Genomic DNA, 26,492 nt, shown 5'->3' with positions numbered 1-26,492 from the left:
GATTTTATAGGGCTTGAAATATATCTCCTCTTTAGTCTTTTGTACTATTTTCTATCACTTTTTATGAGGTGAAATTAATAAAGTGACGCAAATTTTAATTTTAATCAATAGATTTTGTCATTTATTTCTCCAGGGGTGCAAGAAATTATTGCTTTTCACATTGTTTAGTACATTTTTCTGAACAAGATATCACGATTTGAAAATTTTAGGGGGGGGGGGGGGGCCACTGTCGATAGAATCATTTTCTCGCAGTTTATTTAGGTCTCTGTCCAAATGCGGTTTTTTTTTAAAGTACAGGGACAAATGCTACTGGGATTTCTTATGGCAAAGTCCTTGTGCCGACATAAAAAAAAAAAAAAAATATCCATGTCTTTTCCCTCCTATCTTCCTTCGAAAATTGAACAAATAACTCAGTCTAAATCTTTTTTACTGACAGCCAGTACACCCTTAAACGGCACAAAACACCCTAATGCAGTGTTATTTACAAGCCGTTAATGTGATAATTGGCTCTTTTGTCCATCAAATCTAATCTGTTTATGAAATGGCTAACAACTGTTTTCAAAATTCTCGCTCGAGGTCGCATACATGTATAAAGTAAAATATCAGAGTAAATATGCATATCGCAAGATGTGAATTTGATCGCTTTCAAACTCGAAAACTACGCAAACTATTTCATTTAAAACACATGTAAAGTAGTTAAAATAGGCATGAAAATGAATTAATTTTCCTGAAAAAATTAAAAAGTTTAGAAACATGCGTCGTGTCATTTAAGCATTGTAAACAATAAAAATGGAAAAATAAAATTTGAAAATGTTCAGCTCAATCGTGTCCATGTCCCTTTAATGTGAACAGCAGTACTAGGCCCAAAAGGATAGCAATTATCAACTTGTTTCAGTACTTTCAGTAATCAATGGATTGAAAATAAATTAATATTGTCTTTTAAAGCTAGTTCGCTCTATTAGGGACGTAGATGCAAAGTTTTTATATGCCACTATATGGTCCCTTATCTTTTTATTTTTTTTATTTTTACCGAATAAATATAAGGCAAAGGCATTTCATTTCGTAGAGCAGACGGTTATAGCGCTTCGTAGTACTGGATTTACACTATGCTTGACCTACGACACATATCACGTGACATCAACACTTTGTAAAACTGGATATGGAGGGAAGAGATCGTACTTTATCAACACGATGGAAATGAGGAAGTAAATATTAATTTAACGGAGATAAGATGGACGATGGCTCATGGAGACCAACCGAGGACAATTACGGAGTCGGTGAGTGTATGAAGTTTTTTAGCCTGACAATGTCGTCAAAACTGCATGGTATGTAAACTTGCATCACCGACTGTCAACAAAAAATTGAGGATGTCGCATGTCGCATCCTGTGCGTTTGTAAATAGACTGTCCTCTTGTCATTTATTTTGTTTCATATTTAAAAAATGTTCACTCTGAAAAATTATTTCAGTACCCAGTATAGGCTAATAGAAATTATTGGGAAATATATATATATATATATATATAACAGTATAGGTATATAGCGTTATGTTTACTTAGTTCCTTGTCACTCAACCTCATTTTCATAACATATTAAAGTGTATTCTAGATAATATTGTGGTTGAATTGGTTGATTAGGAGATGGTCCATAGATATTGACCCAGGAATTTAATATAGAATAGAGCTCCAGTAGGAAAGGCGACGCGAGACTAGGAATTGAACCCAGGACCCCTGTATTAAATTCAGGTGCTCAAACCACTGAGACATCCAGTATGATATCCATATAGGCCACCAATTCTACTAAACTAGTAATATTACCAATAAAATCACAGCGACTACACTGGGCACACTAATTCATTACCGATAAAATAGTGCCCAGTCACAGGAAACTTTGTACAGGGCACACTAATTCATTACTGATAAAATAGTGCCCAGTCACAGGAAGTACAGGGCACACTAATTCATTACTGATAAAAATAGTGCAACATTTGTCCCAAATGAATAATATATATACTTCCACACAATTAATATTATTACTGTCAATTATTTCTATATATAGAAAAAATGTGAACTTTCACAATTGCAACACATGTTGAAGGATGTATATATTTCAATATATCGTTGGGAACTTTTAAGTAATGTTAATTTAAAAAAATCTTTTCTGGAAGTTGATAAACTTCTTAAAAAAAGATTTCCTGGAAATTGTAAATGATTGTAAGATTAGTTTGTTTGCTATTGACCATTAGACAAAAAGTAGGGCTCTGAGACTGTACTTAACTGCATAATACAGACACCCAGGTTTGATAGAGAGAAAAATAAAGACATTGAACAGTGATGGATATTTAATGACGGAGTTCCAGAAAAGGTGCGTATCAGCGTAAATACTTGTTAAATTTTACCAAATAAGCATTTAAGTTGAAAATCATGCGCACAATTATGCATTAGTGAATTTAGATTTGCCTTACACCCCCTAAGTAATGCGTACATGTGATACATGTAGTATGATATAAATACGAATTATCTATATTCATATAAATTGAGGTTAGCCCAGGATTTGATCATACATGAAATAGCGCTATGAAATACATTTCGATGACAATCACAATTTTAAAATTTTGGAAGAGTTAACTCAAAACAATTGTATAAGCCTACTTGTTAGCTCACCTGAGCCGAAGGCTCAAGTGAGCTTTTCTGATCACGTTTTGTCCGGCGTCCGTCTGTCTGTAAACTTTTCACATTTTCATCTTCTTCTCATGAACTACTGGGCCAATTTCAACCAAACATGGCCAAAAGCATCCTTAGGTGAAGGGCTTTCAAGTTTGTTCATATAAAGGGCCATGTCCCTTTCAAAGGGGAGATAATCACAAAAATGCAAAAATAGGGTGGGGTCATTTAAAAATCTTCTTCTCAAGAACCACTGAGCCAGAAAAGCTGATTTTTACATGAAAACTTTCTGACATAGTGCAGATTCAAGTTTGTTCAAATCATGGCCCCCGGGGGGTAGGATGGGGCCCCAAGTGGGGGGGGGGGGGTCAAAGTTTTACATACAAATATAGGAAAAAGCTTTAAAAATCTTCTTCTCAAGAACCATTGGGCCAAAGAAGTTGACATTTACATGAAAGCTTTCTGACATAGTGTAGATTCAAGTTTGCAAAGGGTAGTTTGGGCCATAATAGGGAAATCCTTTATATTCTTTTTATTAAAACTCTTCATTGTCATTGGGATTTTTTAATTTATCATTGAGGTATTGAAATTTAATATGTCAGACACTCAGTCACATGATTACGATCCAATACGCAACTTTCGAGATATCAGCTCTTCTGTGATAGAGGTACGTTCAGTGTTCTGTTGAACGCTTGGGTGGGTACAAGATGTGTACATATACTATTAGCTGCAATAATGTAGCCCAATCCAATTTTTTTTTATTCTGACGTTTTCGGGATAGGGCTACAATTCCATAGGATCTCCGTAATGGTGCAAAATAATTTTATGAATAACCGATAATAAACTCTGTGTATTGGTCCCAAATGTTGTTTACACCAAAAGGAGTACCAACTTTGTGCTCGGGCATGTCTAATAAAGGTGTTTTTCATAAAATATAATGTACAGCATGCAAAATTCTTCGTCTGCTCCGCCATGCTTGTTATCGCGAGATCTCGTAGGTGGATCTAATGAAAAGCCTAAACATTGACAATCAGCGCGAAAATGTAGTTACTCGAGCCACTTCGACAAAGGAAAGAAAATCATATTGTTGCAGAAAGAATTTACACTCTGCTGTTCGGTTTTTAACTTGATATTAAATTCAAACCTTCTCAATACCGACGAAATAGCTTTCGCCTCCATACTTGTCCATTGATGTAAATACCACCTTATATGGCATATGCAAATGACTTGTCAACCGGAACTTGAAACTTCAGTACATCAAACATGGCGCATAAATATGAATCGAGAAACTGGGATTTATCGAAATTGTTGAAAACGGTAGAATAGAGCCTCACAAATCTAAAGTTGCAGGTTGTAAATTTATATATTGACTAAGAAACATAGAATATCATTTTATTTACGTAAAGAAAGTCAGGAAATGTTTAGAATGAGCGCAAATGTTGCGGGAGTGAATCACTCCCGCATTTGCACCATTACGGAGATCCTAAGGAGTTGTACCCCTCTCCCTAAAAAAAAAAAAAAAAAAAAAATCAGAGAGGGCTACATTATTGCAGCTAACTAATATTGTGTGACCCTGCAGTTAGGATGGTTGCATGATGTCTGATGATTGGCCTTTAGGCAATATACAAAGGCAGCGATAAGTATTTGTACCCACCGCGTGTGGGCGATAGTATGTTTTGCGTCTCACTGTGTGTAAGAGTTTCACAAAGGAAAAGAACTTTTGGTCAACTCGGAAATTGCGTATTCTGTATTAGTGGCAAAACAGCAAAGATAATCTGTAAATTAACAAAAAACTATTTTGACTTTTTCTGAAAAGCAGAATACTCATTGATTTGAAAATCAGGTGGTAAATACTCTTTGTGATAAAAAATTATCTGGACCTCTGTAATGATATTCATAAAGACAAAATAACTGCATGTAATGGTATAATGACATTACCACATCATTATATAAATATTGCATGTAGTTGAGGGTAACATTGAAAATTTTCACCCCGAGAAAACCATTGTCAACCGAGGCGCAGCCGAGGTTGACAATGGTTTCTCGAGGGGTGAAAATTTCAATGTTAACCTCAACTACATGCAATATTTGTTTTATTATACTGAATGTTATGTAAACTGGAAGGCAGAAAAACTTACGTCTGTTGACATTTGATCAATCACTGTCATGCGATATTTCGTATTTCGATGCGGGTACTCGCGTTTATAACAAACGCTCAAACGACGTCGTCTAGCAATCTACGGCGAACCGTACGCGCATAAATTTGACGCATGTGATAATTTTTTCTAATATCACCCGTTGTCAAGTACTGTTACCCGTTGCTAGATATTATCACCCTGGGGCGCGTGTTTTCTGTTCTGAGAGGGTAACAATATGTTTTTTCAAATGCTTCTCGACCAATCAGGTTCGAGTATTTTACATGAAAGTATAATAAATAATATTATCGCATTATACAATATTATCACATCACATACGAATAACATTTACCACATCAAAGAATGATATTACCACATCATATAATGATATTATCACATCATGTAATGATATCACATCATATAATGACATTATCACATCATGTAATGATATTATCACATCATGTAATGATATTATCACACCATATAATGATATTATCTCATCATGTAATGATATTATCACATCATGTAATGATATTATCACATCATGTAATGATATTATCACACCATATAATGATATTATCACATCATGTAATGATATTATTACACCATGTAATGATATTATCACATCATATTGTATAAATATTGCTTGTATTTGAGGGTAACATTGAAAATTTTCACCCTGAGAAAACCATTGTCAACCGAGGCGTAGCCGAGGTTGACAATGGTTTCTCGAGGGGTGAAAATTTCAATGTTAACCTCAAATACATGCAATATTTGTTTTATTATACTGAATGTTATGTAAACTGGAAAGCAGAAAAACTTACGTCTGTTGACATTTGATCAATCACTGTCGTGCGATATTTCGTATTTCGATGCGGGTACTCGCGTTTATTACAAACGCTCAAACGACGTCGTCTAGCAATCTACGGCGAACCGTACGCGCATAAATTTGACGCATGTGATAATTTTTTATAATATCACCCATTGTCAAGTACTGTTACCCGTTGCTAGATACTATAACCCTGGATCGCATGTTTTCTGTTCTGAGAGGGTAACAATATGTTTTTTCAAATGCTTCTCGACCAATCAGGTTCGAGTATTTTACATGAAAGTATAATAAAATGATATTATCACATCATATAATGATATTATCACATCATGTAATGAGATATTTCCAGATTATGTAATGACTGTTCCTCACCTAATGATAAACAATTGACCCTGAGACCAGTGCTCCCACTGGACCAAAATTCCCTTTCGCCACTTTTTCGGGGTGCAGCGCGGCGCGGCGCAAATAATCTCATGCTTTACAATTATTTCCATCATATTATTTTATTCATTACACTGATTTTAACATTTTGAATCAGTTACATTACTTACAGCTACCATACCTAAACACTTCTTTCTGAAAAAATAAGAAGTTGATTTGTTTGATAAATTCTATTATAGAAATAAAAAATCAGATAATAAATCATATAAATATAAACTTCATGATGCTACACCCCTTAGTGAAAATATTGTGTACATTGCTCGAAATGCAGATGTCACAAATCATCAAGCCCAATTTAGAGTCATATCTCAACCATTCCCTATTAAATTTCCGTTTTGATATGGAAGATATTGCAATTTGGACAGAATCAGATGTTTGAGCAGGTGGGGTTGACTGTAAAGCCAAACATAGATTTTTTAAAATTTTAGACTGACTATAGGGTCAGGAGCTACAAGTTTAGTGTCAAAATAGAATGGGGTGCATACCGGTAGTCTTATTAGATTAGCATTTTCATACTGTTGCGCACCAAACTTCAAAGAAAATTATTTATCAAAATTGCTATGTCCCTATCAATGGTGACTGACAGCATTGTTTATGAAATATTCGAACTAAAATCAAACACATCAAAATCAAAATCTTGTAATCAACGAGCTTGGCCAATTTAATTACCGGTCGGTTCTGTGGTTAATTCATTATAGGAGATGGTGGATAATTTTTTTCTGGATTGGATAAGTTTTCCCTGGATTTTTATTTTGATTTCATTGATAAAACTTCAGACTCATATGTGCTTAAACCATACATGTATGAAGTGTTTCTATTCAGTCGTAGTATCTGAACCAGTCAGCTGACATTGTAGCAGTGTATTCTACTCGTTAATTTATCCTATATTAATGTATTCAACTGAATGCAGTAAGGGACGTTGCAGCAGTGTATTCTGCTCGTTAATTTATCCTATATAAATGTATATGACTGCATGGAGTAAGGGACATTCAGCAGTCTATTCTGCTTGTTAATTTAATTTATCCCATATAAATGTATACGACTGAATGCAGTAAGGGACATTGCAGCAGTGTATTCTGCTCGTTAATTTATCCTATATAAATGTATACGACTGAATGCAGTAAGGGACATTGCAGCAGTCTATTCTGCTCGTTAATTTAATTTATCCCATATAAATGTATACGACTGAATGCAGTAAGGGACATTGCAGCAGTCTATTCTGCTCGTTAATTTATCCTATATAAATGTATACGACTGAATGCAGTAAGGGACATTGCAGCAGTGTATTCTGCTCGTTAATTTATCCTATATAAATGTATACGACTGAATGCAGTAAGGGACATTGCAGCAGTCTATTCTGCTCGTTAATTTAATTTATCCCATATAAATGTATACGACTGAATGCAGTAAGGGACATTGCAGCAGTCTATTCTGCTCGTTAATTTATCCTATATAAATGTATACGACTGAATGCAGTAAGGGACATTGCAGCAGTCTATTCTGCTTGTTAATTTATCCTATATAAATGTATACGACTGAATGCAGTAAGGGACATTGTAGCAGTCTATTCTGCTCGTTAATTTATCCTATATAAATGTATACGACTGAATGCAGTAAGGGACGTTGTAGCAGTCTATTCTGCTCGTTAATTTATCCTATATAAATGTATACGACTGAATGCAGTAAGGGACATTGCAGCAGTCTATTCTGCTCGTTAATTTATCCTATATAAATGTATACGACTGAATGCAGTAAGGGACATTGCAGCAGTCTATTCTGCTCGTTAATTTATCCTATATAAATGTATACGACTGAATGCAGTAAGGGACATTGCAGCAGTCTATTCTGCTCGTTAATTTATCCTATATAAATGTATACGACTGAATGCAGTAAGGGACATTGCAGCAGTCTATTCTGCTCGTTAATTTATCCTATATAAATGTATACGACTGAATGCAGTAAGGGACGTTGTAGCAGTCTATTCTGCTCGTTAATTTATCCTATATAAATGTATACGACTGAATGCAGTAAGGGACATTGCAGCAGTCTATTCTGCTCGTTAATTTATCCTATATAAATGTATACGACTGAATGCAGTAAGGGACGTTGCAGCAGTCTATTCTGCTCGTTAATTTATCCTATATAAATGTATACGACTGAATGCAGTAAGGGACGTTGTAGCAGTCTATTCTGCTTGTTAATTTATCCTATATAAATGTATACGACTGAATGCAGTAAGGGACGTTGTAGCAGTCTATTCTGCTCGTTAATTTATCCTATATAAATGTATACGACTGAATGCAGTAAGGGACGTTGCAGCAGGAAGAGGAAGGTGAGATAAATGAGCTAAGTGGTTATATAGACGGCCCACAATACACCGACAGAAATCAAATGTGTAAGTGAATGGGATGGAATTTGATGGCCAGGAAATAAAAATTATACTCTTGAACAATATAAAAGGTCTATTCTATTGATGGGGTTTATATTTAGTACATAAATTAGTATGTGTTTGTTTGATAGAAAATCGGATCATTATTGGAAATAATCAAAATACTATAGAAGGGAGAATAGGCAGTTTGTGTATAGAAATTGAACCTCATTCACGTTTTATTATTTATTTTCAGTTTTTAATTGTACATTGATCTTCTCTATTCAGGCCACACTACGTCATTTATTTACCAAAATATTTTAAACATTGCTGTCCATGCCACCCAATTGTAATTTCTTTCTTTCTTTATTGACATAGATATATTTTTAAATTCTCAAGGACCCCATTGGAAATAAGCTGCAATAATATTTTTGCTTTAAGGTAGTACTCTACATCGTCACAATGGCTGACTTCCTTTAAAAACATGGATGAAAAAATCGATATCAGCAATATTTGACTTTTCCTTATCCATTTAAATACATATATAGCCAAGTAGCTCAGTAGGTTAGAATACCGACTGCTGAATTGTAGGTAGCAGGTTCAAGTCCAGCAGGGGTTTTAAATTTTTTTTCAGATTACCTTCTACTAAAACTGTATTTTTTGACAAAATAACGTAAATTTGAAAATTTTTAACTTTAAAATATTGTTGTACATATCCTCCACTTTTCATCTACATCAAATTTCTCTGGTGTAGCATACCTCCTTAATGGGTCATCCTAGGTAGACTGTGATATATGTACATAATGCAGCAGTGATCATATAATATCTTGTATGTGATGACAATACTGTGATAAATGACTGCATGTGATAACATCTGGTATGCTAAGTTTTATACAATTGACATGTGTATTTATTTATTTTCTGATGATGTTTATACAAAATGATTGTTTTGCCTGAATAAAAATACTACTATTATACATGTAGTATAATCAATTAAATTGATATTGGTCAAATATTCATCTTTTAAATATCAAAAAAGTATTCTTGGTTATAGGGCTAATGAATATATTATACCACTTTAAATTTAAAATCACATATATATTAATGTTACTCTCTTTATTGCTTTTAAAAGACATGTGTCTTATTACATCAGTTACAATATGTATACATAAAACGGCATTGTATATAGCGATGTACAAATTCAAGCAAGCAACGGAGAAGAACTTTTCAACGAGTTAGGTTTTCTCGCAACTTCAGTGCAAGACATAGATATTTCCCTAAATTACAAAGTGTATGCATATAGATTGTGACTTTTTTCCTCTGACTTTGTTTTGTTGACTTTTCCCCCTGCAATCTCTCGTACTGGAAACTCGCGAATATTCCATTTAAAATTTCAGTCCCAAGCATAATATTTACCTGATTTATATCGCAATCCGGCAAATTTTCCACTCTGTTAAACGTAATGGTATACCAAGTGGGAGATTTCATATCTGAATTACCCCGCACATATCAAAGTCTGTCGAAATTCACACCTTCGGAAACAACAGTCGTGATTCCCTGATCCTTGATTTTGTTAAATAAATAACAACTCGGGTTTTGGTAATTAACCTCACACGACGCTGCATGTTAATTACACGTTAACCAATTGATAACTTGGGTATAATAATTGATTCAGAGTGCTGATTAAACAAGATCACCGCCGAACTATTACCTTTGCATTTTAAAACGAAATTGTTAAGGGCGATAATTTCCAGAATAGTCATGCTCGAGTGAAATCGAAAGTAGAAATCGCGTTATAATCGAAAAAATGTACAGTCGTTTCATAAAGGTGAAATTACATGAAAAGGTTGTAAAACTCATGATTGTTGGTTGCGTTAAACAGGTGGTCGTTTAGGACAGGTACAATAGGTTGGGTAACGCCTTGGAGGGGAAAGTTTTACGGTAACATTGAGTTATCTGCCCATTTATCAATCTTTTTTCCATACTTAATGTAGGGTGGCTCCGCTTTTCTTCTTCTTTTGTAATAAAAGAAACGCTGCGTGAACGTGATACGTTTTCATTTTTATCATAATTCACAGGCAACCATGTTTTTTTTTTAACCTGGAAGACAACCACCCATACAAATATATTTTCCTAAATCACCCCCACCCATCCAAAAAAATATCGGCTGCCGTCCCTCCCCCCATACAATTTTTGCTGGAATAGCCCTAATATGAAATAATGGATTTGATTGCATTGTTTTATTTCTAAAATTTCATATCTAGTAATTTTGGCATCAGGAATACTCAGCAGATTTTTCTCAAAAAGCACTTTGAAATTTTAGGGTTTTATTTTAATTTTGGCACTATTTCATTTAACAAGTATATCATTTAGATGAATAGAAATTGTCTCCATTTACCAAAAAAAGCCAACAATTTCAGCCCGAATCTCTCGATGCATTTGTCATCTTTATCACCACATGGCTTTGTTATCCAATCTGAATTTTTTTTTTGGATAATTAAAACTCAGTTCTACAAGGTGATCGAAGGAATTAAGGAATGCATATTTGTAAAGTTACACACAAACAGAGTTGATAATTGAAATTGGAGGACTTTTTTGCTACAGACTGGGAGCAATAATTGGGACATTACGAGTGTATGCAGAGTCGTGTAATGGGATTGCTTAAATTAGATGATCTATTGCAGGCAATAATCAAAGTACATGTGTACATGTGGGGCCAATATAAGTTTTTGAGTGACATCTGTATCTGGCCATTACTTCCTATATCATTCAGCAAAATATGAGGACTGGAATAAAAAGGGATTGATGGCATTTATCTGTATTTAGCATTCACATATGAAAGTACACAGTATTTCAAATGCATGTTGTATTTATTTGTATATCTTTACTCAATATTTCAATTTTTGTCATGACAGTTGGTCTGTGATATATACTTAACTTTTGTATGTAGGCAAATATATTAAGATAATACTAATAAATAAACAAGAAAAGTTCAAGTCACATTACATGTATCAACCCTGGTTTCTCAAGAACACCGAACGAATGAATAAAATGGCATGTGTAGAAGTGCTGGTGTGGTACTGGGAACATTACAAATGTACCATTTATACAAGAAGTTCGATTTTATGATGTAATGATGGATTGGGGGAAGGTTTAAACCTGGTTACAGTGACATGCAAGCAAATATCTACAGGTATGGAAAAACATATTCTCTATTCATGTGCGGAGAAGTTTGTTTGAATTGGAAATTAACAGCTGGGCTATTTTATGTTAAAAATACTTTTCCTAGTCATTGCCATTTTTTTTTTTGATTCCTTCTACAGAATGACTTTCAATTATAATAAATTGTCAATTTTAACAAAAGTCATGGTGATTCATCTTCTGCATGACCTTGATCCACTCACAGTGTGTGTGTGTGTGTGTGGGGGGGGGGGGGGGGGGGTGTTGAGATTTACACTCTTAAGAGAATCCCTGTATGAATGAATGAACATTGTGGGCCATGAGTCTCTTGCCAGTTTTAACATATGTTGTAATTTGTCTTACTAATGATATTTGAATGTCTCAGGATAGTGCTCTGATTGTGTAATATTTAACCCCCTCCCCCTTTATTGGCAACCTTACTTGATAATGTGATGTTTTAAATGGGGATATCATGGTAAGTGCATGTGCATACTACACCTCATAGAAAAAGATTAGCTAAATTATAATCAATGTTTAATTACCAATCAAAGTAATTCCATCTGTTGAATATGGAATAACTGAGTACAATTCAATTTTAGACGTCTATGTATTGTCTACATTGTGTTTAACTTCACATCTAATTTAAATATTCACCTCTAAATGGCAAAAAAAACACAACCAAAACAGCACTTCCTTCTCTTCACTTATGTGTTTTTAATGGTTCAATCCTAATAATGGTTGACTTTGAAATTTATTAAGTAGACAATTAAATTAATGCAATGTGGTGAAATATCATGAAACATATGTTTTAATTCTTCAAGAGTATATTTTTATAGGAAATTTTGTTAATGTTGAATTAGAGATAACTTGAGTTTTTAAAGTTTATGTTGAAACATAACTATGTAACTAAATGTAAGATACTTCAAACTAACCATAACAGAACTTAAGGATTGAATATTACGCAGGCCACTGATCATGTGAATATTGAAATATATGTCAGAAACTCAACGTCTTAATATTGGCTGTCATCACTAGCAGGTCATATCTTAGCTTACTAAACTATGTTAAGTCTGGTAGCAGGCTATGATGTTAAGGCTGTTGGGTACATTGTGATGTCATAGTGATAAGGCTCTCAAACCCAAGCAAATGAGAAAATCACCGAGGCATGATTTTGGGGATTTTAATTTTTTTCCCCCGAAAATCTCCACGAACTTGTTTTTTAGATTTAAAAAGATATGTTCAGAATAAATTTGATTTTTCTTTGTGATTCTTAAATATTGATAAGCATTGAAAGTACATTTCTAGTATATGATATGATGTAAAAGACAGTTATAGTTCTGAAAGATGACATGCAAAGTTAGATGTCGCTAAGTTTAATGTTGACGTAAGCTTGAATATTTCATATTCCTAATGACTTGATACATATCTCTGCTAAATTTGGCATAAAGTGTAAAACATTTAGATATGATCTTTTTTAATGCTATTGATACTAAATTGAAAGTAAATGGATATTTAGAAAGAGCAGATAGCCCGGGCTGTACCAATCTTGTAAATTTCATGATCCCAGGCATAGGGATTTTGGTACCAGGGTGGGGCCAAAATGGTCATGGTGTTTAAATGTGTGTATATAAACAATTGCCTGATAACTTAACTGGATACCCTTCCAATTCTTTTCAAATTTGGTATGAAGCATCTCTGGGACAAAGGAGATATAAATTTCAGGACTCCTTCACCCCTAAGGCCTTTATACAGGTTGGGCAAAAATTGACCAATTTTCAAAAATCTTATCTGTAAGATCAAAAGTAAAAAATTGATTTGTTTGATGTACTCCGACCGACCCATCAAATTTGCTCCTACCCGATCATTTTTTCCCCAGCAATTTAAGATTTAATAAAAAAAATTTTGGTTCCCTTGAAAAATAGAAAATTCTCCTTATTTTAAAAGAAAATGTTACAAATTTTCATGACGTTAAAAAAAACCCCTACATATCAACCCACCTTGAAAAATGTGGGTCCGGAGTACATCAAACAAAAATATTTTTAACGATGGCCTATGAAAAACTAAATGCATACTATTAGTCATGTAGAACAGGAAGGCCTCTATCAGGTTTGTGGTATATATAATATTTATGTGTATAAATCATTTAGATAACATCTTCTTTGATGCTATTAATACTAAATTGAATCGGAATTATATTTAGGAGAGGTAGCCCTGTACCAATATGTTACACCCCTAATCATCGCCTGTCTCAAATCGTCACAGCGACGATTGATTTGGGATGGGCGACGATTTGGGGTTTCTTATGTATTAACACCCCAAATTGTCATCCCCCTTGCTGCAACTATTTGGAAACCTCATTTACATACAAACTGGCCCTGTTTGTTAACTCCTTCTCCTCTCCTACTCTTTCTTCTTCTTTTTGTTCTTCTTTTGGGGTCAAGCTATGACTGCAAAAGGTTCTCTGGACCCTATAAGCAAGACATTTTAATCTTCTACTTCGTCTTTTACTTGTTCTGTAGTATAATTTTTTAAAATTTAAAGACATTTATTATGATCACAGTATTTGTTACTATTGTTTTGGTTGGTAGTGGTGTTGTTACTATTGAAAGAGTTAATTGTGTTTGTTTTTGGTGGTGGTTGTGGTGTCATTGTTGTCTATATATATGAATTTTTTTCATCCAGTCCTTCAGAGAGAGAGAGAGAGAGAGAGAGAGAGAGAGAGCTGGTCTGACAATAAATCATTTTGCCTTTTGTTGTAGGGTCATTCTGCTGATCATGGGATTGTTAGGTCTTGTGCACTGCAGATTTGTTAGTGACCTTGCGAGATTATATTAGATTACACCTGTTAGACGCCATTTGGACACTCTTCCGCCGTTTGGACACTCGTGGAAACCTTTAGATAGAAACACCCACTCTTCCTTTTTATTTTTCAATATTTTGTTTGTTTAACTCATTTCTCTCTCTCTCTCTCAACACCCACCCTTCCTCTTTATTTTTCAATCTCACTCTCTCTTTCTTTTTAAATAAGTAAATGAACAAACAAATAAATAAATGAAACTTATGTGCTTATATAGTTCCATATAAGCTACATACAAAATTTAAGGTCAGTTGGTTCACATACCAGAGTGACAGTCGAAAATAGTTCGTCATGATTACAGCTCGATCGTGGCGCTTTGAGCTCGCGATCAAGAGATTTCTTGTTACGGGAAGCACATGCCAGGAACTCTCACAAACATCAGAAATATTGCAGAGTTGCTGAAAAATGTGCACAGCTCGCAGCGCTTTCAGCTCTCATTCCAGAATTCTAATTTTTGGGGAGACAATTTGTCAGAGATCACTTGTAATCTACATACATATTTCAGCCCAATAGCTTGAATAGGTCGACAAACACCAGAGATATGAGTGACAGACAGACAAACAGACCAAGTGAAACCTATGTATCCCCCCCCCCTCCATATAAGAGGAGGTACAATAAAATAACTTCTGTGTAATCTATCCTAAAAACGTCAATAAAATAGTGACGATTTAGGATGGGCGACGATTTGGGGTGTACTATATAGTACATCCCAAATCGTCGCCCCTAATGATAGTGAAATCTTGTCCCAAATCGCCGGTGACGATTTGGGATGTAACAAGGAGAGGTGCCCTGTATCAAAATTGTGAATTTCGCAACCCCAGGGTTCTGACTCTAGGGCAGGTTCAAAATAGTCATATGATATGAACGTAACATACATTATGAAAATATTTTCATCAGTATGGGCACTTTGAGGGCTTTTGTGTTTTAAGAATACATCTTGTTTTATACTTAAAATGATGAATTCGAATTTAGCTTAGATATGCAGAACAGGAAGGTGACCAAGAAGGTCTATGGGCTTTATAGTATCATGCAGCAAAATTAAAGAAGTCTTTTAAATGATAAAGATGATTTTTGCCCAACTCTGGTATCAAAACCTCTACCCCTGTGATCAATTTACAATTTTGGTAAAGGGCTATCTGCTCCTTCTAAATGTCTATTTAGTTTCAATTTTGAATACATGTAGTGTAGTCAGGTCTGTTCGTCACAACATTACAAATTTCACTGTGTATTTAATTTAGTGGAAGAATGTTGAAACTGCAGATGGAGTGAAATTATTCAAATTAAAACGATCATGATGTTTTGCATGGTGTTTAAGAAAGGCCAGTGCTTGTGGACTCTCACCAAAGGTCACTTGTAGCATATAAACACTACAAAGTTAGTTACGTAGTGATTCAATCAACATTATTGTGTGTGAGCTTTGTGCAGGGGCAGGCAGACTGAAGCAGAGTATGCGTTCATCACATCTATAGAAATATATGAAATATTTTGATAATGAAAGAAATATTTGTTGAAGTAATCAAAATATGAGATTGTTTCCTCAAAATAGAAATTTTCTGGAGACAGAAATTAATTGTTGGCTGGAGACAATTATCTTTGCTTGAATTGTAAATCTAAATACCATATTGAAGTTCTTGCAGAAATTTAAGTTCTGAAAAACTTTGATGTACATGTGTGATACAGTTTGAGACTGTACAGTGTTGATGTGGGAATGATGAAGTGTTTGGAGTAGGATAATATAGTGTGTATAGATGATACTTAAGTACTTCATTCAGCATTAGCAGTGTGTTTCCTTGTATGTTTCTTAATGATATATATGAAAAAGTCTCTGTTTTGGAAGTAAAATATAGAAAAAACTCTAAACACTTTGTAGAAATATTTCGACCGTGTTACCGGTCTTCTTCAGTCGATCGTGTTTATCTCTCATAGCAACGTAACGCATGACTACATACATGAAATTACTATTACGTCACAGTAAGTATTATAAACGTCAAAGTTGATATTGCGCGAAAAACATTTGAGAAAGGTATTAAGAGTCTAATAATAAAATGAACAATACTCACCCAACCTCGTGGACACATCCTAAAATATGATTATATGCATACAATTAAATATTTGGTATTATATAGATATAAACACGACTGAAGAAGACCGGTAACTCTGTCGAAATATTTCTACAAAGTGTTTAGAGTTTTTTCTATATATATATATATATATATATATACACACACACACACACATACAAAGCACTAAAATGACCAATGACACGAACAACCAGATATCGCTACTCCCAAAGACTATGAAATCTAGAAAACATTTCCTAGCTGTTCTGAATATCTAAGCTAAAAAATCTGGTTGTTCGTGTACGTCATTGGTCATTTTAGTGCTTTGTTTAAATTTTTGTATTTGACCTTGTATATCCATGTTGTGGATCCAACATTTTTAGGTATCGGGTGTTGTTGGACTTGGTGCTTTTATATTTTTATATATATATATATATATATATATATATATATATTTTTACTGAGACTATTTCAATTTTGGATATATATATATATAGGCTTATATTTGTGTGAACTTTGTGTTTAAAAGAGGAAGAGAGCAACATATTACTCTCTGTATGAAGATTTTTTAATGCTCACTTAAAGTTGAATACTTGAATACTATGTACATGTTCTAATACTACTAATTAGGAAGTAAATTTATATAGAAAATATAAAGTGTATCTGAACTAAAACTAAAGTATATGATAATTTAATAAACTTAATTCCCTAAAGATTACATGTATATATCTGGTTGTGCAACATTCAATATTTCTGTAATAACAATCATTCTTGAGTTTCTGTAATTAAATGAAAGTTATATTTCAATTTTGTTCAAGACAGGAAAGGTGAAGATAATGAGCAGTGATCAATCTCATAAATCCCATAAGCAGTACAAAATAGATAGTTGGGCAAACATGGACCCCTGGACACACCAGAGATGGGATCGGGTGTCTAGGAGGAGTAAGCATCCCCTGTCTCATGAGACCAAGACTTGGCTTTAATAGAGGCTATAGATTTAAACTTTTAGTATCCCAGGTTATGAGTATCTTTGTTTGAGCAACGTGACTTAAGTGAGCGATAAGGTCCATGGACCTCTCGTTCTTAATCAGTATGTATCCATACAGAGTTACTACATACATATGTATCTTATCGTACACTGCAACTAATATCAAGAAATTCACACAAAATTCTCATGTTTGTAACTGGAAATCTTATACTTCATTTATGTACAGATGCATGTGACAAATAGTATGACAATTAAACATTGTTTTAATATACAGAACAATATATTTGCAGCCATCAGTAGTTTCAGAAGTAAGGTGGAGAGGGGCCTGAATTTGACAGTAGGTGAAACAGTACACATTTTGGAGGAATATGGGGGACCCAATGGTGAGTGCAAATTGATAAACATGTTTTATGAGGTATTTAATCAGCATGTATAAGGGACCCAGTACCCATTAAGTACAGGTTCAGGGGTGAGTGCAGGAGGTTAGGGATATACGTAAGGAGGACCCAGTACTACTGTCCCTGAAATATTCTTCTTTCCCACTTGAATGGTGAGCGAACGGTGAACGCATGGTGAACACAACTTGGTGAGCGAACACAGAGCGCAAAGTGAACGGTGAACGAATGCTGAGCGCACGCTGAATGCAAAATGATCTATTTACTCAGAATGTTTCAGATTTTTCCCTGGGATTTTACTTATTTCATAATCAAGTAATGAAATACATTTACATGTATATTTCATCAATTAATAAAAAATTAAATAAACCGGAATCGTGATACAGCATATTTTACAGTTCTGGATATATTCAATGTAATATATTTTGTACAAGTACCGAGTATACATGAATATATTTCATGAAATTATCGCAAATTGTACATTAATACACGCAACAGTCATACACAAACAAAAGCAAATTTCGTATGCATGTACATACATTGTGTATACCATTACATGTACAGATACATTTAATGCATGGGTATAATATATAAACAATGCATGTGAAAAGGAAAACACTATAGTCTACATGTGTAGTGACATCCAGAATTAACAGGTGTTCATGTATGGCTTCAAACTTTACGAGCTTGATCGTTTGGGATACCTGTAATTAACAAACACCCCCCCCCCCCCCCCCCCCCACACACACACACACACACACACACCCGAAAGGAGTCAAGATAGATGCAGTAAACAAACAATACGGACGGTATAACCCTGTGTGAACACCTCAACACTCCTAACAGTATTAAATATTCCTACTTACATTTTGTGTCATTCATTGGTCACAGCTACATCCACCCGAGGAAATAATCAGTACAAAACTTTCTATTTTTATTATTGATGTGACCATATATTGCAGTTAGATCGTGCAATATTTGTATATATTTGATGTAGATAAAACTGTTTATTATACTGAACTAACCGTAGAATGTTTAAAGGCTAATGCAGAAACGTACCAGATAAACAATTACGTCTTTGCATGAAGGACAAATGTTACAAAAGTTTTAAATTTGGCAAGAGCAGTAAATATCAGTTTATTGACAATGTCTTTCATAAATATAGGAGTAAAAATAGCTATATCAGTTTGACATTCTGACACGTACATACGGTACAATATACATTATGTAGCATCGTTTGTTTGTTTTTTATTTTTCAAAGTAGGGGAGGGGGGTGACTTGTTTAAAACTCTTGTCAAGCAATGCAAAATAGTTATAATGATTTGTGCCCGAACTTGACTGTAAATGCTAAATCGTGAACACAGGGGAAGAGGTTTTCATTACTTGAAACTGCCTTATTTTTTGTACTTGGATTAAATTCATAACGACGAGTTCTTATAATCGTCTCTCGATCATTTAAAATTGTTTTTAACAAAATCTCAAATGAACCTTTCGGCATTCACAGTGGATAATCCTGACATTTTGTACTTCAAAATTAAATTTCTGATATAGTAAGAAATTATCCTTCCACTCTTGCGCACACGTTCAATTTTCATTTTCTCCTTGCTACCAAGATTGGTCCTTTCACTTTGGTGTTCCGAATGACAATGAAAAGACTGAACGATGAATGAACGGTGAATGCACGCTGAGCGCAAAACTGAACAGAGAGCTCACTGTGAACGCACGGTGAGCGAACGGAAAAATGATAAAGTAGAACGTTTCAGGGACTGTACCTGTGAATACAGAAGGTTAGGGTATACGTAAGGAGGACCCAGTACTACCTGTGAATATAGAAGGTTAGGGTATACATAACGGGTGGGGTACTACCTGTGAATACCAGAACGTATGGCTTGAAACTAACTTTTTATGTCACCTGTCCAGTCGGACTGATAGGGTATATTTTCAACCAGTGTGCAAAAAAATTGACAAGTCCACCAGAGTTTTCCAGATATAATAAAACATATTTCGTTAATGGCATTATAATGAAATAATGGATTGATTGATTGTTTTAATGTTTTTCGCCACATTCAACAATTTTTCAGTTATATAGTGGCGCACAGTTTTGTTGGTGGAAGAGAGAACCCAGATACAATGTAACTGGGAAGAGACCACCGACCCTCCGAAAGCAAACTGGGAAACTTTCTCACTTACCGGTGCGAGTGGGATTCGAACCCACGCTGGCATTTAACTCTATATGCCTCAGAAAATATTGTATCACTTATATATTAATTCGTTACTAGCTTGAAAATATGAATGTATATTTAATTGCTGTGATAAGATGTAGAAATTCATTTCAAAATAAAGGATTATCTCCCTCATGCATAGCTCTGATCCTCAGACGAATTTGGCTCCAGTCTTTGGCACTCTGTTTTTCCTTTTAGCTCTTACAAGTTTATTGTTATTTCGGATTTCCAAAATTTCGATTTGAACATCACTGAAGAGACATATATACCGTATAAGTTTTGCATTATATATAATATTTTTATTATGCCCCCCCCCCCCCCCCCTTTCAAAGAAGAGGGGCATATTGGTTTGCACCTGTCGGTCGGTCGTTAGACCACATGTTGTCCGCTCAATATCTTGAGAACCATTCACTTGATGATAATGATATTTCATATGTGGGTTGGTTCTGAGTAGAAGAGGACCCCTAATGTTTTTCAGGTCAAAGGTTAAGGGTCAATCTAGTTTGGACATAGGAATATAATGTCCGCTCAATATCTTGAGAACCCTTTGCTTGAAAGACATCAAACTTGGCACACTGATACATCCTAAGGAGTAGATGACCCCTAGTGATTTTGAGGTCATATGGTCCAAGGTCAAGGTCAAACTGGGCATAGGAATATACTGACCATTCAATATCTAGAGAACCCTTTGCTTGACAGGCATCAAACTTGGTACACCAGTACATCTTCAGAAGAAGATGACCCCTATTGATTTTGAGGTCACATGGTCAAAGGTCAAGGGTCAAACTGGACATTGGAATATACTCTCTGTTTAATATCTTGAGAACCCATTGCTTGACAGACATCAAACTTGGTACACTGGTACATCTTCAGAAGAAGATGACCCCTATTGATTTTGAGGTCACATGGCCAAAGGCAAGGGTCGAACTAGACATAGGAATATACTGTCCGTTCAATATCTTGAGAACCCTTTGCTTGACAGACATCAAACTTGGTACACTGGTACATCTTCAGGAGAAGATGATCCCTATTGATTTTGAGGTCACATGTTTAAAGGTCAAGGGTCAAACTGGACATAGGAATATACTGTCCGTTCAATATCATGAGAACCCTTTGCTTGACAGACATCAAACTTGGTACACTGGTACATCTTCAGAAGAAGACGATCCTTATTGATTTTGAGGTCACATGGTCAAAGGTCAAGAGTCAACCTGGACATTGGAATATACTGTCTGTTCAATATCTTGAGAACCCTTTGCTTGACAGACATCAAACTTAGTACAGTGGTGTATATTCAGGAGAAGATGACTCCTATTGATTTTGAGGTCATATGGTCAAAGGTCAAGGGTCAAACTGGACATAGTAATACAGTGGAGCCTCGGTAATCCGGACGCCATTAATCCGGACGCTTCACCTTCCGGACGATTTTTCTAGGGAACAGAATTTTTATTCATTATTTTGCATCATTAATCCGGAAATTCGCGTTCCGGATCTGGACGGTCACTTTTTACTACAAAACGTTATAATGCAATGAAAATTGTACCGTTAATCCGGACGGTAATTTTGTTTAGGGAAGGTCTGTGTCGGACAATTTTAGCAAGGCGTAAATTATAAAGAAAACAAGCCAAACTGTCTAATTGAAGCGATTACCTGTACCCTGTCAACACCTCCCTCCAATTAGGTGGTGTATGATGATAAGTCCGTTAGATAGCACGTGCCGATCGAGACATTGTATTGCCAATTTTCACACATGAGATCTTTATTGGGTGTAGTGTTGAATTTTGTAAATAAATCTGTAGCATATTACTAGTATTTTATAGTCTTGATCAATACCCTAATAGTATTAATAAATTAAACATCATGCCGTAATGATATTTTTTTAACTGCTACACATATCAGTTGTACTGATTCGTAAATTGATATCGGCTTATTCAAATCTGAAGAGTGTAGTAGATTATACTTCTAGATTCTGGATTTTATACTGTTGATTGGCGTGAAATATACATGTATGTTCATGCACATGTATATGTAGTAAGTTTTTAATGTTTAGAATGTCACTCATGTAGAAAGTACCTGTGTACGATTGATTCTTGTTACGATGTTGTAGAGCTTTATTGCTTTCAATTTTTTAAACTCTGGGTAGAAGTGAGAAAATTACCATTTTAAGGAAAATGAGAATTAAATTTTGTATGTACCCGTAATGTTGGTTTCACCCGAGTTTTATTCCGTTATTATCGCATCATGAAAATAATAGGTGCGCATGGCGAGATCAAAGCAGTAGTCTTCATATTACGAGCTTAAATGATTTTGTTCTCCCGATATTGGCTTGGATAATTATAGAATAAGAAATATAAACTCTGGCAGATGGAATTTTGGTTAAAGAATGTTGTCAACCGGCATGACAAACATGAAATTCTTAAATTAACTGTGGATGATGAATATTGTTTAGACAGACTGCCGAACCCGTGAATCGTGACAGATGGAAATGGCTGGCCTCTCTAACTTGTTTAAGAAGTAAAAGTGTGATGAAATGTTTGAAGTGTAAATGATTATGTTAGTTAATAATGATTTATTTACTTATAGTTACATATAGTGCTTCATTATTTGTTTTAGTGCATATGGTACAGTTTTGTATATTTATTTGTAGTGCTAATATACATGTACAATGTAAGCGTAGGCAAATACACCGCACACGTATATTTCAATTTTAGAGCTTTGAAATGCATGTAAATGTTAACATCATGATTTATTTACTAATGTAAATGGTCAAATCCAATGATAGAATGTGTTTAATTCACTATGCATCAATAAAGTAGGCACATATCGGTTACTTATGCAAAGCTAGAAAATATGCGATTCAATTATCCGGACGCTTCATTTATCCGGACGATTTTGCTGGGAACCAAAGTGTCTGGATTAACGAGGCTCCACTGTATATGTATATGCAGGACTGCTGTCGTAGAGCTAGTGTGTCATATTAGCCATTTCCAATCTTTATAACAAGTGTCTTGAAAATTCACCCAGTCACACAGAAAACTGAACTCTCTCTCTCTCTCTCTCTCTCTCTCTCTCTCTCTCTCTCTCTCTCAATCATTTTGCAGCCCTTCACCGGCAATGGTGACGTCTCCATATGAGTGAACAATTCTCGAGAGGGACGTTAAACAATATACAATCAATCTAAATTTCTACAAGGGAAGATAACTCTGATAAAAATCTTAATTCTAAACATCACCTACTTTCTCCGCCATCTTTATCTCACTTTTAGTTGGACATTTTGTTTTCATAAAAGATTATTAATTAATGCTATAGATATTGACTTTTTGTAAGAATAAATGCTTTTATGGATCAGATTCCTTAATGATAGGGCTTTCATATTTTACATGTGTATTCCTTGTGACAATTGAGACCTTTCTTTGGTTATCACAATTACTTTGCTGCCATTATGGGGGGGGGGGGGGGGGGGGGGGGCATCAGTGTCTCATTTGGATTACTTCTGAAAAGTTCTGTTGTTTTCTGAAAACTTTTGGTTTTGGAACACTGTGGAACTGCTCTTCTGGGTTTAGTATTATTTTGGGAGTTTTTAACCAATTGTTTCAGTGGTTCTCAGTGTTGTCAAAAAATGATTCTGATGTTTAGATTGCTGGGAAGTTTAGTTATATTGGTTAGTATTGAACTAGTTATACTGTAGACTTTAGGTTTACATCATTTAAAATAAGTATTAGAAGAATTTTTAAAAAGATTTTACACATGCAGACAAATGGGGTGTAGAGATGTGATGGGGTGAAATTTTTTGTCTTTTAGAAGTTGGTACTATGTGATGGGGTGTGAATTTTGTCTTTTATTAGTTGGTACTATATGATGGGGTGTGAATTTTGTCTTTTATTAGTTGGTACTATATGATGGGGTGTGAATTTTGTCTTTTATAGGTTGGTACTATATGATGGGGTGTGAATTTTGTCTTTTATAGGTTGGTACTATGGGGAGTCGATGGGCAGAAAAACAGGATGGGTATGTACATAAACTACAATGGACACTTTAACTTAAACTTAACAGCCTTTCTTAGTCTAAACTGATCAACTTTTTTTCAGGGAATATTTCCAAAGCGTTTCATTTGCATTAAGGACTGTGTTGTGGAGGGAATAGGGTGAGTATTTAGGAGAAAGAGGGTTATATTTTTAAAAGATAATTTTTATTTTTATACGCTCGTCGAAGACGGTATGTATTATGTTATACCGCCATCCATCTGTCTGTCTGGAACTTATAGGCAAAATGCAAAATGAACTATAAGCTCCAGGATCTTACACTTAATTTAGTACATTTGATCACCTTGATGAGGGGAAGATGCCTATTGTTTTTCAAGGTCAAAGTCGTAGTATTAGTAAATAGGAAAACCTTTTAGGCAGAATGCAAATCAAACTATTGGAGCTAGGATCTCACAACTTGGTATATTTAATCACCATGATGAGAGGAAGAAGGTTGTAGTATCAGTTAATAGGAAAATCTTGTAGGCAGAATACAAACCGAACTATTGGGGCTAGGACTATCAAACTTGGTACACATACTCCTAATGCCAAGTGGAGGATGCCTTTTGTTCTTCAAGGTTAAAGGTCAAAATTGTAGTGTCACTTAGTAGGAAAACCTTGTTTTTCTTTTCCAGATTTTTTTTCGTTTTGAATACAGTTGTTGCCCTTAAATTTTGTCAGAACCTCCCTCTCAAAGAAATACATAATCAGTTCACATTTCAACTTGATTGATGCACAATGACCAACATGTACTTTAAAGCAAAAAGTAGGTGAAATAGTTTAAATTTCTAGATTTTTTCACGGCATGGATAAAGATATTGCACTGAAGGTCTAACGGGCATATGTTGTACAGTTGGCAGTACTCGTGTTAGCTCACATGAGTGCATGTGAGCTTTTCTGATTACCTGTTGCCAGGTGTACCTTCATTTATCTATCCATTTGTCTGTAAACTTTATACATTTTCTTTAGAACCACAGGGCTTCAAAAATTGTTTAAGTGAAGGGTCACACACTTTTCAAAGGGGAGATAATGAAGAAATAGTGAAAATTTTGTGGCATCATTTAAGAACCACTGGACCAGGAAAGGCAAAACTTACGTGAAAGCTTCGATCCTTAATGAGTGGAAATTCAAAATTGTTTAAATCATGGCCCTTGGGGGTAGGGTGGGGCCACAATAGGGGATCAAAGTTTTACATGTGGATATACATGTATAGGAAAAAGTTTTTTAAAATCTTCTCAGGAATAGCAAGGTGTTGATTAGTTCTACTGATATGCAAGCATCTTCAGAAAGTGCTGATTCAAGTTTGTTCAATGTGTGGCCATTAGAAAATGGATGGGGCCACAATAGGGAATAAGAATTTTACATAGAAATAAAATGTACAAAAAGTCTTTTTTAAAAATTCTTCTTCTGTAGGCCATGAATAGTTGTGTTTATAGGCAAGCATCCTGAAATCAATGACCCCAGGGGGTAGTGTTGGGCCACATTTGGGGATTAAAGTTTTAGCAGGGTCATGATAAGTCATATTGATATTCAAAAGTCATTGTTTCATGAAAAGTATACTGATGTGAAGTGTTGCAGTTCATATATATACAAAATGTATATATATATATAATTATATGGTGAATCATGAAAGGGCCGCTGTATGATATGCTTTGTGTTGAACAAAATAATAAGTGTTTAAAAATTCAACAAACTGTTAAGTTTGAATATTGGAGAGAAAGGCATTTATTGGGAATGTGTTTTAAAGACATGTAGGTGTTTTTTTTCTTCATTTAAGCCTATATTGATTAGTCTTGTGTAAATAATGTATGCAGAGATACTACCTGTAACATTTTTATATACAGTGGAGCCTCGGTAATCCGGACACTTCACCTTCCGGACGATTTTTCTAGGGAACGCTATTTTTATACGTTATTTTGCATCGTTAATCCGGAAATTCACGTTCTGGATCTGGACTGTCATTTTTTACTACAAAACTTTAAAATGCATTGAAAATTGTACCGTTAATCCGGACGGTAATTTTTTTGAGGGAAGGTCTGTGTTGGACAATTTTAGCAAGGCGTAAATTATAAAGAAAACAAGCCAAACTGGCTAATTGAAGCGATTATCTATACCCCGTCAACACCTCCCTTTAATTAGGTGTTGTTTGATGTGTGTCACGCCGAACCCGTGAATCGTGACAGATGGAAATGGCCGGCCTCTTTAAGAAGTAAAAGTGTGATGAAATGTTTGAAGTGTAAATGATTATGTTAGCAGAGCTGCCAACCCTCACGATTTTGGCATAAGGCTTATGATTTTAGGGCCGAAAATATGCCTTATGATTTCACTGTACATC

General features: G+C 34.8%; 1 protein-coding gene across 4 annotated transcripts in view; it reads left to right on the top strand.

Annotated features, from left to right (window-relative positions):
- The first annotated feature begins 1,119 nt into the window (after nucleotides 1-1,119).
- The window catches only part of LOC125654289 (dedicator of cytokinesis protein 3-like), a 95,725-nt gene continuing 70,352 nt past the window's right edge, over nucleotides 1,120-26,492 (top strand). For all 4 annotated transcript variants that reach the window (XM_056144833.1, XM_056144832.1, XM_056144831.1 and 1 more), the window contains exons 1-4: nucleotides 1,120-1,277; nucleotides 17,809-17,901; nucleotides 24,103-24,143; nucleotides 24,224-24,279. In XM_056144833.1, the coding sequence (XP_056000808.1) occupies nucleotides 1,232-1,277; nucleotides 17,809-17,901; nucleotides 24,103-24,143; nucleotides 24,224-24,279 (236 nt within the window). In that variant the 5' untranslated portion in view covers nucleotides 1,120-1,231. The remainder of the gene's footprint in view (nucleotides 1,278-17,808; nucleotides 17,902-24,102; nucleotides 24,144-24,223; nucleotides 24,280-26,492) is intronic.

This window comes from Ostrea edulis, chromosome 7 (genome assembly GCF_947568905.1).
Source record: "Ostrea edulis chromosome 7, xbOstEdul1.1, whole genome shotgun sequence".
Classification (NCBI taxonomy): Eukaryota; Metazoa; Mollusca; class Bivalvia; order Ostreida; family Ostreidae; genus Ostrea; species Ostrea edulis.
The sequence above is the reverse complement of the archived record's forward strand: the minus strand, read 5'-3'. Positions and strand labels throughout refer to the sequence as shown.